The sequence below is a fragment of the Chrysochloris asiatica genome, unplaced genomic scaffold (genome assembly GCF_000296735.1).
Source record: "Chrysochloris asiatica unplaced genomic scaffold, ChrAsi1.0 scaffold00178, whole genome shotgun sequence".
NCBI classification, from domain to species: domain Eukaryota; kingdom Metazoa; phylum Chordata; class Mammalia; order Afrosoricida; family Chrysochloridae; genus Chrysochloris; species Chrysochloris asiatica.
The window spans coordinates 4,284,461-4,297,080 of NW_006408696.1; the positions used below are offsets into that span (position 1 = coordinate 4,284,461).

General features: G+C 46.8%; 1 protein-coding gene across 1 annotated transcript in view; it reads left to right on the forward strand.

Annotated features, from left to right (window-relative positions):
* ABCC1 (ATP-binding cassette, sub-family C (CFTR/MRP), member 1) overlaps positions 1-12,620 on the forward strand; it is a 135,022-nt gene that overhangs the window by 91,627 nt on the left and 30,775 nt on the right. The window contains exons 17-19 of the mRNA XM_006871999.1: positions 2,598-2,774; positions 3,622-3,789; positions 6,160-6,343. Of these exons, the coding sequence (XP_006872061.1) occupies positions 2,598-2,774; positions 3,622-3,789; positions 6,160-6,343 (529 nt within the window). The remainder of the gene's footprint in view (positions 1-2,597; positions 2,775-3,621; positions 3,790-6,159; positions 6,344-12,620) is intronic.

Here is a 12,620-nt window from a genome sequence, read left to right on the forward strand (position 1 = left end):
ACGGCACTTTTAACAACAACATGGTCAGTTTGGTGTTCCACATAGATGGATGTCGTACTTTTAAAAGCACATAATCTAAGCAGACATTCTTCACTAGTTAAGCTTGTTTGGTGTTAAGAAGTCTTTAGGAGTTATTTTTAGTTTTAAGTTTCAAAGATGATCCCAGGGTCATAGTGTGTGATTCCTCCAGCCATACAGTTCCAGCAAGTCTGAAATCTATGGGCTGGGTACGTTTTAACTGTAGGGACTGATCTATACACTGTAGAGTCATATACAATGTAGAGATCTATATAATGTAGGAGTCGCATTCCTGACCTCTACCCATTAGACGTCAGTAGTACCTCCCAGCTGTGACAACTAGAAATGTCTAGATGACCCCTGGTGAGCAAAATCACCACCCTTTGAAGAAAACCCACTGTGTTAGCAGTAAAAGATCTCTAAACACAAAGTGAGAAATCTAGAAATGAGGGTGCTGTAAGTGTTTGGTTTGAGAAGGTTATAGATTTTGATCATCTGGTGTGGTGCTGTAGGATAAGCCCTGGATTGCTAACTTCAACGTTAGCAGTTCAAAACACATCAGCTTCTCCTCAGTAACCCTATACAGGGTCACTATGCTGTTGATGTTGTTGTTCAATGCCATCAGGTTACTTCTGACGCACAGCACCCCTGTAGAGGGTTTCCAAGGAGTGGCTGGTGAATTTGAACCACCAACCTTGCAACCTAGTGCTTTATCCCACAGTGCCATACCAGGACTAGAGTCAGACCCAGTTTGACGGTACTTAACTAGAACAACAATATAGTTCCTGCTACTTGTTCTGTGCTAAGGAGCCAAGGTAGCATAGTGAGTTACGCATTGGACTATTAGCTGTAAGGTCAGCAGTTTGAATCCACCAGTCGCTTCGTGGGAGAAAGATGAGAACTTTCTGCTTCCGTAAAGATAATCCTCTGCAGGGTCACTGTGAATTGGAACAGCAGTAGTGTGTATTTTCCTCATCAAGGAAGATTGAGAACTGGATTTTAAATTGTCTGTTTGCCACGTTTCGATTGGTATGACATGTGTAGATCATGCCTGAATGATCTACCGTTCTAAATTAGCATACAGGTTCACTGTGGGCTGTGTGGTATCAGCAGTGTAGTTTTACCCTTGGCGTTGTGTAGTGCTGCTGTACCAGAAATGCCATAGAAGCCAGGGGTGACTTTTAAAGAACAGACATCTGTTTCCTCACAGTTTAGGAGGCTAGAAGAACGAATTTGAGGCACCAGCTCCAGGGGCAAGCTGTCTGTGTGTCAGCTCTGGGGGGAAGGTCTTATGTCTCGGGTTGCCCTTGGCTTCCTTCTTCCCATGGCGCTGTCTTCCCCACATTCATGCTCACTTGTCTCTGCATTCTCACGGCCCCTTAGAAACTCGAAGTGTAGGACCCATGCTATCCTGAGATGGCCTCTGTAACACAACGAAGAAAGCCCTGTCTCCGGGTATAAAACCCTGGGAGCAGAGTTGACTCCAACTCACAGCATTGCTGGATGCTATAGAGTAGAAATGCTCCAGAGGGATTTCTCGGCTGTAGCCTTCATAGATGGCCAGGCTTTTCTTCCACGGCACCATGGAACGCACAAACTACTAACTTTTAAGTCAGCAGCTGCACACCGACCTTCCACAGGTGCAGGGGTTAGGATTCCAAGACTTTTTTTTTTTTTTTTTCGGGGAACATGATTTAACCCAGGACAGTCACTTATCTGAGAAGTGAGGTGAAGGGTCAGAGTGCCTGGATTTTGCTCACAACTTAGTCCTGCTGGAATTCCCTCGGTAAAGAGTCTCCAGCATGTCTCCTGCTAAAGCCTAGAGCTGCTCCCGGCTCTGTGACTCAGAGCTCATTTCCCAGCTATCTCATCTCCATGCCATGTCGATTACCACACCGTTGTGTGCTGCTCCACAGGCATTTGCATGTTCTGTTCCTTCTGCTTGACATGCTCTTCCCGGGTGCTCTGTCAGACCAACTTGCTCTCACTTTTCTGTCCTTGCTTGAATTGTTTAAAGAAACAGAATTTCAGTATTTCTATTACTAAAGAGCATGTGGGGGAAAATATGCCCTTACTGTAACCCTTACCTTCTAGCCATTTTGACACCTTGCATTGTGTGGGAAAGAAACAAAATAACCTTTGAGGTTTTACACAACTCCTTGTTCTGTTTTCTCAGGGAAGGTTTCTCAAGGTACCCTTCTCTGCTGCCCCCACATAAACATGGTCTCCCACCTCACTTGTAAAGGTAGAGTTTATTTTTATCTCTTGACATTTGCCAAAACTGTGATCGTAGTTTTTTAAATTCCATCATGGTCTTCCGCTCGGTGGAAGCAGGGGCTTTACATCTGTTCTGATGTAAGTCCTTTGTCATAGTGCCTCAGTCTATAACAGGATCACTTGGAGGAAGATGGCAGCTCTTTATGGCAGGGTAATGGAGGCAGCCTCTGGCTTCCGATCCCAGCTCAGGCATCTACAGTCTTTTGTGACTCTGTTTCTCTCGTCTTCAAAGGTGTGATGAAGGTGTCTTGTGGAGCAGGCTGGCTGCTGTGTGGCTAATCCTGACCTGTCCCTCTCCACAGGGCTCAGTGGCCTATGTGCCCCAGCAGGCCTGGATCCAGAACGATTCCCTCCGTGAAAACATCATCTTTGGACGGCAACTACAGGAACGCTATTACAAGGCTGTGATCGAATCCTGTGCCCTCCTCCCAGACCTGGAGATCCTGCCCAGTGGGGACCGGACAGAGATCGGGGAGAAGGTCAGTATGGCTTCAGCATGGGTCCCTGGGTCCGTGGGCTCTTTGTCATGTGACAAAAGACTTTTCTGAATGCAGGCTGGGCTCAGCCAGGTGGCTCTGCCATTCGATGCAGGCTGGCTGAGCTGGGCTTCAGGCAGGCTGCAGATTTGGCTCAGACTTAGCCATCGGGGTTCTTGTGGAGTCCCAGACCGAGGGGCAAAGAAAGGTGTCAGTGTTTCAGACTCCACGTTACTGGAATCTGCCATGGAGTTGATCTCCAACTCACGGTGACCCCATGTACAATGGAACAAAACACCACCTGGTCTTGATCCATCCTCCTGATAGGACTTTGTGGGTAGAACGGGTGTTTTTTAGTGGGTGCTGTCCAGTTAACTGAGTGGGTGGGTTGACTATAGTTCCTCGGCCAAATATAGAAATGGCAGGGTTATCTGTCACAGGAGAGCCGGAGCCACTGCTGACCCTTTCAGTCCACATTAACAAGTGGCAGGTGGCATGGGGGCCAGATTTCAGCGCTCTCACTGGGGTAGATTACAGAAGCCCCAGCTATGAACAGTAATCACAGTATAGTAACCCTATTATCGTCCTGTCTCCTGCTGCCTGCATTGAGGCCCACATGAGCCAACACTGTTTGGTGCCAGCAGGCAGAGAGCCCTGCCCGCTGCAGCCCTGGCTGCCATGGAGCAGAGACTGGACCCGTGTGTTTGGGGCTGCAGTCCTCCGGCTTTAGCCACAGACTGAATCAGGAGGAGGCGGAAGCAGCCTTGCGGGGCCCCAGCCTCTCAGCAGGCTGCCCTCATCTCTTGAGCTTTCTAGAAATCTGCCTGTGGCTTTGTTTGTCTCCCACCAGGGCGTGAACCTGTCTGGGGGCCAGAAGCAGCGTGTGAGCCTGGCCCGAGCTGTGTACTGTGACTCAGACATCTACCTCTTTGACGACCCTCTCTCGGCCGTGGACGCTCACGTGGGGAAGCACATATTTGAAAATGTCATGGGCCCCAAGGGGATGCTGAAGAACAAGGTACCAGCTGAAGGGTGGGCCAAGGAGGGGGACCAGGGGATGTGCTGTCTCCCTCTTTGGTGAAGTCAGAATGTGTTCCCTGCTGGGATCCAGCCCTTCCCAAATGTTTTTGCTAGCCTTTAAAAATCACAGTTCTAAGGCTTACCTTGGAAGCTTTCCTAAAAAACCCTCCTCGCTCTTGTCTTTATAGGGTAAGCCCTCTGCACTGACTTCTGAGCCCACTTGGTCAAAGGCGGGGGGAGGGGGGGAGGCGGCGGGGGCCACATCCCGATTAAGTAACAGAGCAGCTTTCCAGAAGGAAATCCCATCTCAGGACTGAGCTGAGGAGTCTGTGGCTTCAGGGTCGAGGCATGGGGCAGAGAAACAGCCTCCTGCCTTCCCAAGATAGGAAGTGGCGAAGTGGCTCCCATGTAATTTGGGGGAAGGATACCTATTCTTCCTTATGTTTGTTTTCCTCAATCATAAAAGCTGCCCATGTCTCTGAAAGAATACCACCTCTCATGCCCCACAAAGCAAGTCACTTCACTGTGGAGTTTCCCATGAAGCTTCAGGAGAACATTTCATAGGGAAACAAAACGAACGGTCCCACATAGTCCCACTGCTTAGAGATAGTCTTTCTTTGTAGTCTTTCTGTCGTGTGCGTAAACTTTTAAATAGGGTTATCACATCATACGTGGATCCAAGTGTCGTATCACTTAATGTACTGTAGGCACTCCCAGAAACCCTGTTGCCATGGAGTCGATTCTGACTCGTGACGACCCATGGATGCCAAACGAGGACTGTGCTCCATGGAGTTTTCAGTGACTGATTTCAGGGAAGATCACCAGGCCTTGCTTCTGAAGTGCCTCTGGGAACATTCGAATCTCCAGCCTTTCTGTCCAAATCAACAGTGCAGCATGTTAACTGTTTTCTTTTAAATACTGAAAAACTTTTTTTTTAAATGATCAATGTAATTCATGCTCCTGGAAACAAAAATCAAAGAATACGAGAGTTTATGTAAAGGGAAAAAAAGGTGTCCCTGTCATCGTTTTCTTCTCATTCCATTCTCAAGAGCAAAGGGGGTCCACACACTGGAGCTGGTGGGCCACAACTCTCTGGCCTGTTGCCTGTTTTAGTAGAGTCTGCTAGTAATAAAGAGTTTTTGCATTTTTAAATGGTTGGAGGAAAAAAAAGATCTAAGGAAGAATATTCTTTGGGGATGTGAGAGAACTCTATTAAATTTGTATACAGTGGTTATAAGTAAAGTTTTATTGAGATCCAGCTATGCCCATTCATTCACATATGGTCTCTGGTTGCTTTCACACTAAATATAAGGCAGAGCTGAGTAGTTTATGTGGAGACCGGATGGCCACAGAGCTAAAGGTATTTACTATCTGGTCCTTTAAGGAAAAGTTTTCTGGCCTTTGCTCTATAAATACTTTGGATTCTAGTTTGATGAATGTCCGTAACCAAACTTATCAGACAATTTATATCAACCCAATCCACTGCTGTCAAGTCGGTTCTGACTCATAGCAACCCTGTATAGGGTTTCCAAGACTAAATCTTTGCAGGAGCAGAAAGCCTCATCTTTCTCCTTTGGAGCAGCTGGTAGGTTTGAACTGCCAACCTTGTGGTTAGCAGTCCAGTGTATTATCCAGCAGGGTTTCAGTTTTATACTAGTTTTTCTTCCTTGGGGGTAGGGGTGAAAGGGTAACTTTAAAAAAAAATTGAGGCCACTGCATGCAGATTGTTCTGCAATTGCATCATTCACATGCCTGGAAGCCCCCCACCCATACCCCCTGCAGGTTTTTGTTTAAAAAACCTGATCACCCTGTGAAAACTACAAAGCACCCATCCTCAGTATAAACCAAAAAAAACTAGTCAAATCTGTTGTCTTCTCGTTAACTCTAACTCACAGCGTCCCTAGGGAACAGAGTAAGACTGCCCACCTCAGTGTTTCCACAGTTGTAAATTCTTACAAACTGCCTTATCTTACCCACGTGGAATGACTGGTGGTTTTGAACCACTGGACTTTTGATTAGCAAACTAGCATTTAATCACTGCACAACCAGGGCTGTTGCACCCTCTGTATATCTGATCTCTTTTCTGCTTAGTACTCAAGTCCAGGCCCCCAGTTTGTTTGAAGTCTGAGACAGGGAGCTTTGTTTGGTTTCCTGATGCTGCCCCAGTGCCCAGCGCGTGCCTGGCACATTGTAGGCCCAGGCACATATGCTGAATGCCTGTCCCCATGGATTCGGATGGGTCTGCAAACTTCCCTGTCCGTTATGTGCTCTGCCTTCCTGCTTCAGTTCTGTCTGCAGAAACTGAGGCTATCGTGATTTGGGCTTCCTCACACCTATACTGACGGAACTGGCCTACATTTGCCCACAGACGCGGATCCTGGTCACCCACGGCCTCAGCTACCTGCCGCAGGTAGACAAGATTATCGTCATGAGTGGTGGCAAGGTCTCAGAGATGGGCTCCTACCAGGAGCTGCTGGCCCGGGATGGGGCCTTCGCCGAGTTTCTGCGCACCTACGCCAATGCGGAGCAGGAGCAAGACGCTGAGGATGAAGGTAGGGGTAGCCTGCCAATAAGGGGAAGTGACTTACAGAGCCCGAGTTTCCTCTTTGAGGTTCTGGCCAGACACCCTTGGACAGTGGCTCATTTCTGCCTGTCTGGGTCCCCAGAGCACCAGGCTGCAGGACAAGTTCTGGGTCTTCCTGTAAGGTGGCTCTAGGGCCTGCTGTGCCTCCGGTTCCTCGAGAAAATCATGGGGACAGTGATCATCATTATACTCCTCTTAGCTCTCAAGTAAGCCCAGGTGGCACTGTAGGGTAAGACATCGTACAGTCGGCCCTTCAAACCCACTAGCTACTCTGTAGGACAAAGTTGAGACGGTTTGCTCCTGTAAAGATTTATAATCTTAGGAACCCTGTATAGGGTCATTAAGAATCAGAACCAACTCAATAAAGGGACCATGAGACTACAGTGACAAATGGGGCCTCACTCAGAACAGATACGAGGGTTGAGCATGTAAGCACAGTGTCAGCAGGGACTGGGTTCTAATCCCAGCTGCTGCTCCTGCCCGCTGTGACCTCAGGCCATCCTCTCAAAACCTGTGAGCTCCCGAGCCCTCGGTGCATTGGGTGTGGATGAAAAATCCTGAAGCGTGTCGCACATGGGGCACTGGGCCAGGCACTCCATAGCATTGGGTCAACGACAGCTGCCGTTATTACTAATGGGAGGGTGGCCTGTTCACCTTTGACCCCTGTCCACTTGGCACCTGCCAGAGCAAGACAGAACTTCCCCCTTCTCAGCCACTTGCCTTCCTGTTCTCCACAACCAGGAATTCAGAAACTGGGAGACTCTGGGAGGCAGCCTGGGAGTCCTCGGAGAATTCTGGGTTCAAGCATCTTCCTGACCGTCTTTGCATACTGAAGGAGACTTCTGTGGAGCGGGCACTGTCTTATCAGCTGGTGTGATGCTCAGGGCCCAGCTTCCCTTCCTGCTTCACTGGTCCAACTTGCAGCTGCAAGGTTCCTCAGATGTCTCCCTTTCTGAAGCTTTGACCTGACCCTATGTTAACATGGAGAGAGAAGAGGTGCTTTTTCTGGTCTGGTGGTCCCTACTTTGATGTCAGCTGTTGCTAATGAGATGCCACATGCCTCCCTGATTGTCCCAGGACTAATTACAGACACCGTGGCATGTGTTCAGTGCTTGGTCCCTGAGCAGCTCTTAGAAAAACTGCCCTCGTGGCTGAGGCATCAGGACAGCACATTGTACAGCGATGTGACATCACACTTTTGTGATGTCACAGCAGTGACATCAGAGTGTGCATGAATAGAGCAGCCCTGGAGGAGTACCAGGAAAGAGCTGTTTGTTTGTTTCTTTTATTAGTCACTCAGTGGGCACCTACTGTGTGTAATGGAGTCCTGGTGTGGCTCTGTGGGTTAATACGCTGGACTGTAGAGTTGGTTTGAACCACAAGGTCAGTGGTTCAAGCTCACCAGCTGCTCCTAGGAAACTGTATACAGTCGCTATGCATCGGAACCATCTCGACAGCACTTAACTACAGCACTGTGTATAATATACTGTTGTAGGTTTGGGGGCATGTAGCAGTAAATGTGGTACAGACAAACCTCTTCCCTCAGGGAAGAAACACAATAAACAAATCAACAGCTAAAGATGGTTTCAGATAATATTAAATGTTGGCTGGTGGAGGTTCTGGGCTGTGGAGTCTGTTTTAACTCTGTGACCCTGTATAGGGCATCCAAGGCTTTAAACCGAGCAGAAAACCTCACGTTTCTTCCGAGGAAAGGATGCATGGTAGATCCATCCACTAGCTGACCTTGCTTTCAGCAGCCCGGCTCATAGTACCAGAGTGCCTTAGCATTAAACACTAAGATGATAAAAAATAGGATAATAGGTGGGGAGTAACTCAGGCAGTGTGGGGTGGGAGTGGGCAGGGAAGCCCTTTCTGGGGGAGACACAATTGTCATGGGAAGGTTGGAAAGGAGCCACAAGGGGAAGAACCCAGTGTTCTGGGCTCAGGGATCAGTACAAGCTCAATTTGCTTAAGGAACAAAAAGGAAGCCAATGTGGCCAGACAGTTGAGAACAGAAAGGTGAGAGAGGGGGCTTGCCTTGCAGGGCCTTACAGATGAGGGGGTTGGGGTTTGGCTGTCAATGCAGCGGAAAGCCACTGGATGTCCAAAGAGCAAGGGCCCACACAGTACTTCCACGGGACTGGGATCCCATTCTGCTCCTGGCTTACAGCTCTCTGTGGTTTCCTGGTTGTTCATACCTCTGTATTAGACTCACAGAAGGGTTTCTAGTGTTTTCTGTGGTTCCTTTTTTTTTTTTTTAAACAAAAAGAAGAAAAATAATAATAGCAAGTTTCTTGAGTTATAACTGATACATCACACAGACCGTCCATTTAAAGTGTGCAATCCAATTGTTTTTAGTCTCCAGAGTTGGGCCAACATCACCACAATTTTAGAAGGTTTTCCACACTCACAAATGAAACCTCATATTCGTTACCAGTCACTCCCGATCCCCCCCACCCCCTCCCAACCAAGCTAGACCACCAGTAAGCTCCTTGGTGCCTGTAGCTTTTCTTGCATATTCTGGGCATTTCATATGAATGAAGTTCTGCAATACAAGGGGACTTCCAAAAGTTTGTGGAAATATTCCATTACCTCTTCATTTGCTTTTTCCACAAGTTTTGTGGTGCTTTTTTGTAGTTGACCTTTTGTGTCTGACTGCCTTCATTTAGCATAATGTTGCAGGGGACCATCTGTATTGTAGCCTAGGGCAGTATGCCATTCCTTTTTAAAATATTGCTTGGTTGTATGGCTATGTACCACATTTATTGATGTCTTCATATCTTGGTGAACATTTGGGTTGTTTCCACTCTCTGGCTGTTTGGAGGAGTGCCACTGTGAACTCCAAACCAAAAATGAAATGAAACAAAGCAAACCCACTGCTGTTGAGTTTCCAGCAATCTTTTTATTTATTTTATGTTTTTATTGTGATTTGAGTGAAAGTTTATAGGGCAGATGATCAGTTTTACATTTAACAAATCACATACCTTGTTTCGTTACAATGATTATAAATCCCTCCATGTACCATCAGTTAACAATACTTCTCTATATTCGTTTTAGCCTTTTTTTTTTTTTTTAAAGAACATTCAGGCATATATAATAATTTAAACCACCAAAGAGCACATTCTGCAAGCCTGCCTCCTGGCTACCAGCTCTCAGTCCCTCTCTTTCCATGAATCTAGAGTTCTCAGCTGCTCCCTCTCTCCATGTCCCCATCTCTGCCTTCCTCTCTGGTGTCGCTGCTTCTCTGGATAAGGAACCGCATTCCGCTTGTGCTCTTCTGCCTTGATGGTCCTTGGATCCTCTGTTTCTGGACTACTCCCTTGTTTTTGTTACAAAACTTCTACCTTTATAACTGTGACAGTTGCAATTAGTCATGATAACAATTACTTAACTATTCAATCATAAGAATCTTATCCCCATCTCTTTTCCCCAGACCCAACTAGACAAGATGAAAGCTATTTAATGGGGACTCTATCTCCCCCTGCACACTCTTAAACTAAACTCCCTCTTGAAAACTTGTAAGCCAGTCACTTCGTGCCTTTATTGCAAGAAAAGCTGTTTTCTTTCACCAGTGTATGATATCTGGCATTCCTGCACCTTTGAATTTTGGTCATACTTTGTAGTTGGGAAGTTCTCCCTTAAGTCTAGCCTGTGTTCCTCTTGCTGCAGAGTTTCAGTCCTTTGTCTCCTATTGCCAGTCAAGCCGAGCCCATGTGGTAGCTGGAGGCAGCTTCATAATCACTGTATTTCACCAAAGGCAGACCACAGTCAGGCTGAACTTGCTGTCTTTACTTTTGATAAGTCAATGTGGATCAGGTGAACAGACACTTGCCTAGAATAAAGTCTCTCTCCTCTTTCCAGTCAAGTGAGCTGGGAAACTTTGTCAACTGCTGGCCTCAGATGGTTTCTTTTTGCCCCTTTCCTCCTGTTGGTGCCTGAATAGCCAGAGCTATTTATGCAGAGCATGGGTGCTGCCCATTTCTGTGTTCTGTTTCATGCACGTCAGCACTTAATCTGTTGGTGAATATACCACCCATCACCATGGCTCCTCCGTGGGTTCTGTCCCCCCAGTTCAGCCTCCCAGCCTCCATCGGGCAGGACCAAAGACGTCCTCGGCTGAGCTTGCCCTGCACTGATTCAGCCAAACTCCAAGGGCCAGTGAGTGACCTTGAATTGATCTGGCCCACATATTAGTGGCTGTTCCCAAAAGGAAATGTTTTGTTCTTACACTCCCCGCCTTTGGACCTTTCTCAGAAAGACCCAGGCTAAAATGGGAGAATGTGAAGAGGAAGGGGAGGTATCACAGGAACTACATACCGACTCTCTCCACCAGGAGTATTTGGAATACTCATTTCTAGGAAATGTTTATTTGCTGGTATCGAGATTTACAAATTGGCCCATTAAATTCCAAACCTGAAAGTAGGACCAGAAATTCTTTTGAATCTCCTCTGGTTGATCTTTTTTACCCTAAAGCGATAATTCTCAACCAGAGGTGATTTTGCACCCTTCCGACCTATCCCAGGGGACACTGGGTAGTGCCTGGGGACATGTCTGGCAGTGACATGTGCTGTTACTAGGGTCTAGTGAGTGGCATTCGGAAAACCTGCTAAACATCCTGCAATGCACAAGGCAGCCCCTACTACAAAGAACTCAAACTCAAAAAGCTCAAATTTTCTGCCATTGATTGCAATTCCTAGCGACTTTATCTGTATAGGGTTTCTGAGGCTATAAATGTTTACAGGAGCAGACAGCCTCATCCTTCTCCTTTGGAGCAACTGGTGGGTTTGAACTGCTGACCTCGCAGTTTGCATCCCAGCGCTAACTACAGAGTCACCATAGTTCCTATCCAGCCCCAAATTATCAGTCTTTTTTTTCTTTTTGGTTTCCATACAATTTATTCATTACAATCTATTCAGTATGCCATCAGCAGGTCTCCTGTGTGTACTGAGCTGATAAGCAGACACAGAGAGGATTTAGCAAATTCTTCATTTAGTAAGTCTGAATTCATTTTCACCACATGACATTATACACAGTCATCTGTTGAAACTTTTTTTTTTAACCAGATCTTAGTTTTAAAACTTACAAATACTGTGAGTGTTTGCATAAATTGATAATGTCAGTTGTTTTAAGGTAGAAAACCCCACCGTTCCCAAAGGTCTCCCCATGATGGATTGCTAGAAGGACTTTTATTCCAACAACATGGTTGTTTTTTACAACTTGGTTTGAATCCTCTTTCAGCCTTGCTACTCCTTTTTTCTCAGGATTTTGCTAATGGTTTTTTATCCTGGTTATAAAATTAATATGTGCATCTTGTAGACCTTTGCCAACTGCAGAACAGCATTGAGAATCTGGAAAAAGAAAACACATCCTTTCTCCCACCACTAGGAGAGGAGGGAGTGGCTGTTAGTCTGACTTTTTTCCTAGGCATTTTTTCATGTCACCGCTGAAATCACATCGTACAATTTTGTTATCTCTTCTTCCGCCCGCTCCTCCTCACCTCCTTTCCTTCATTTTTGTAACATTGGGTCATAAGCACCTCCCCGTGTTACAAAAATCTGTCTTAAACACCGAGCAGCTGCCAGAGACTTAGTTGGAGAGACCACACATTCCTTCCGGCTGTCCTCAGTACCGGCTTTTCTTGCTCTTTTGAGTATGAAGAACTTTCAGAGCTGGGTTGGTGGATGAGATCGGGTGATGGCAGCCAGTCAGGTCCGTTTTTGGTCAAAATCGAGGCATTGACTATAAAGCAGTTCTTTGGATCCTTCCCTCCAGGGAGCCTTGCCTGCTGGCCCATGCCCAAGCGGAGTTCCAGAACCTTCTTGAGTAGAAGCAGTGGCTCTGGAATACACAGCTTCGTGAAGTGTCTGCTTCAGGAGCTACTGAGCTGAGTACTGGTTCAGAGATCAAGGGTGGCAGCTGCTAACTGAACTCACCAGCTGCTCTGCGAAAGAAAGATGGGGCAGTTCATTTCCCTAACAGTTACAGTCTTAGAAACACGATAGGGTCGCTGTGAGCTGGAATTGATACAGTGACCACGGATTTGGTGTCTTGGTTGGACTGAGCACACAGCAGAGGCAGCTCCCTCAGTGCCTGAACCACCGTTACGGAGATCCCACAAGGCTCTACAAACTTCTCAAGAAGCAGTCGTTGAATCCTAAGTTCCATGTGTTTGATTTAAAGGGAAGAGTTTGTTGTGTTGTCTGTTGAGTTGACGTTAGACTTACAGCTCCCCCATGTGACAGAAG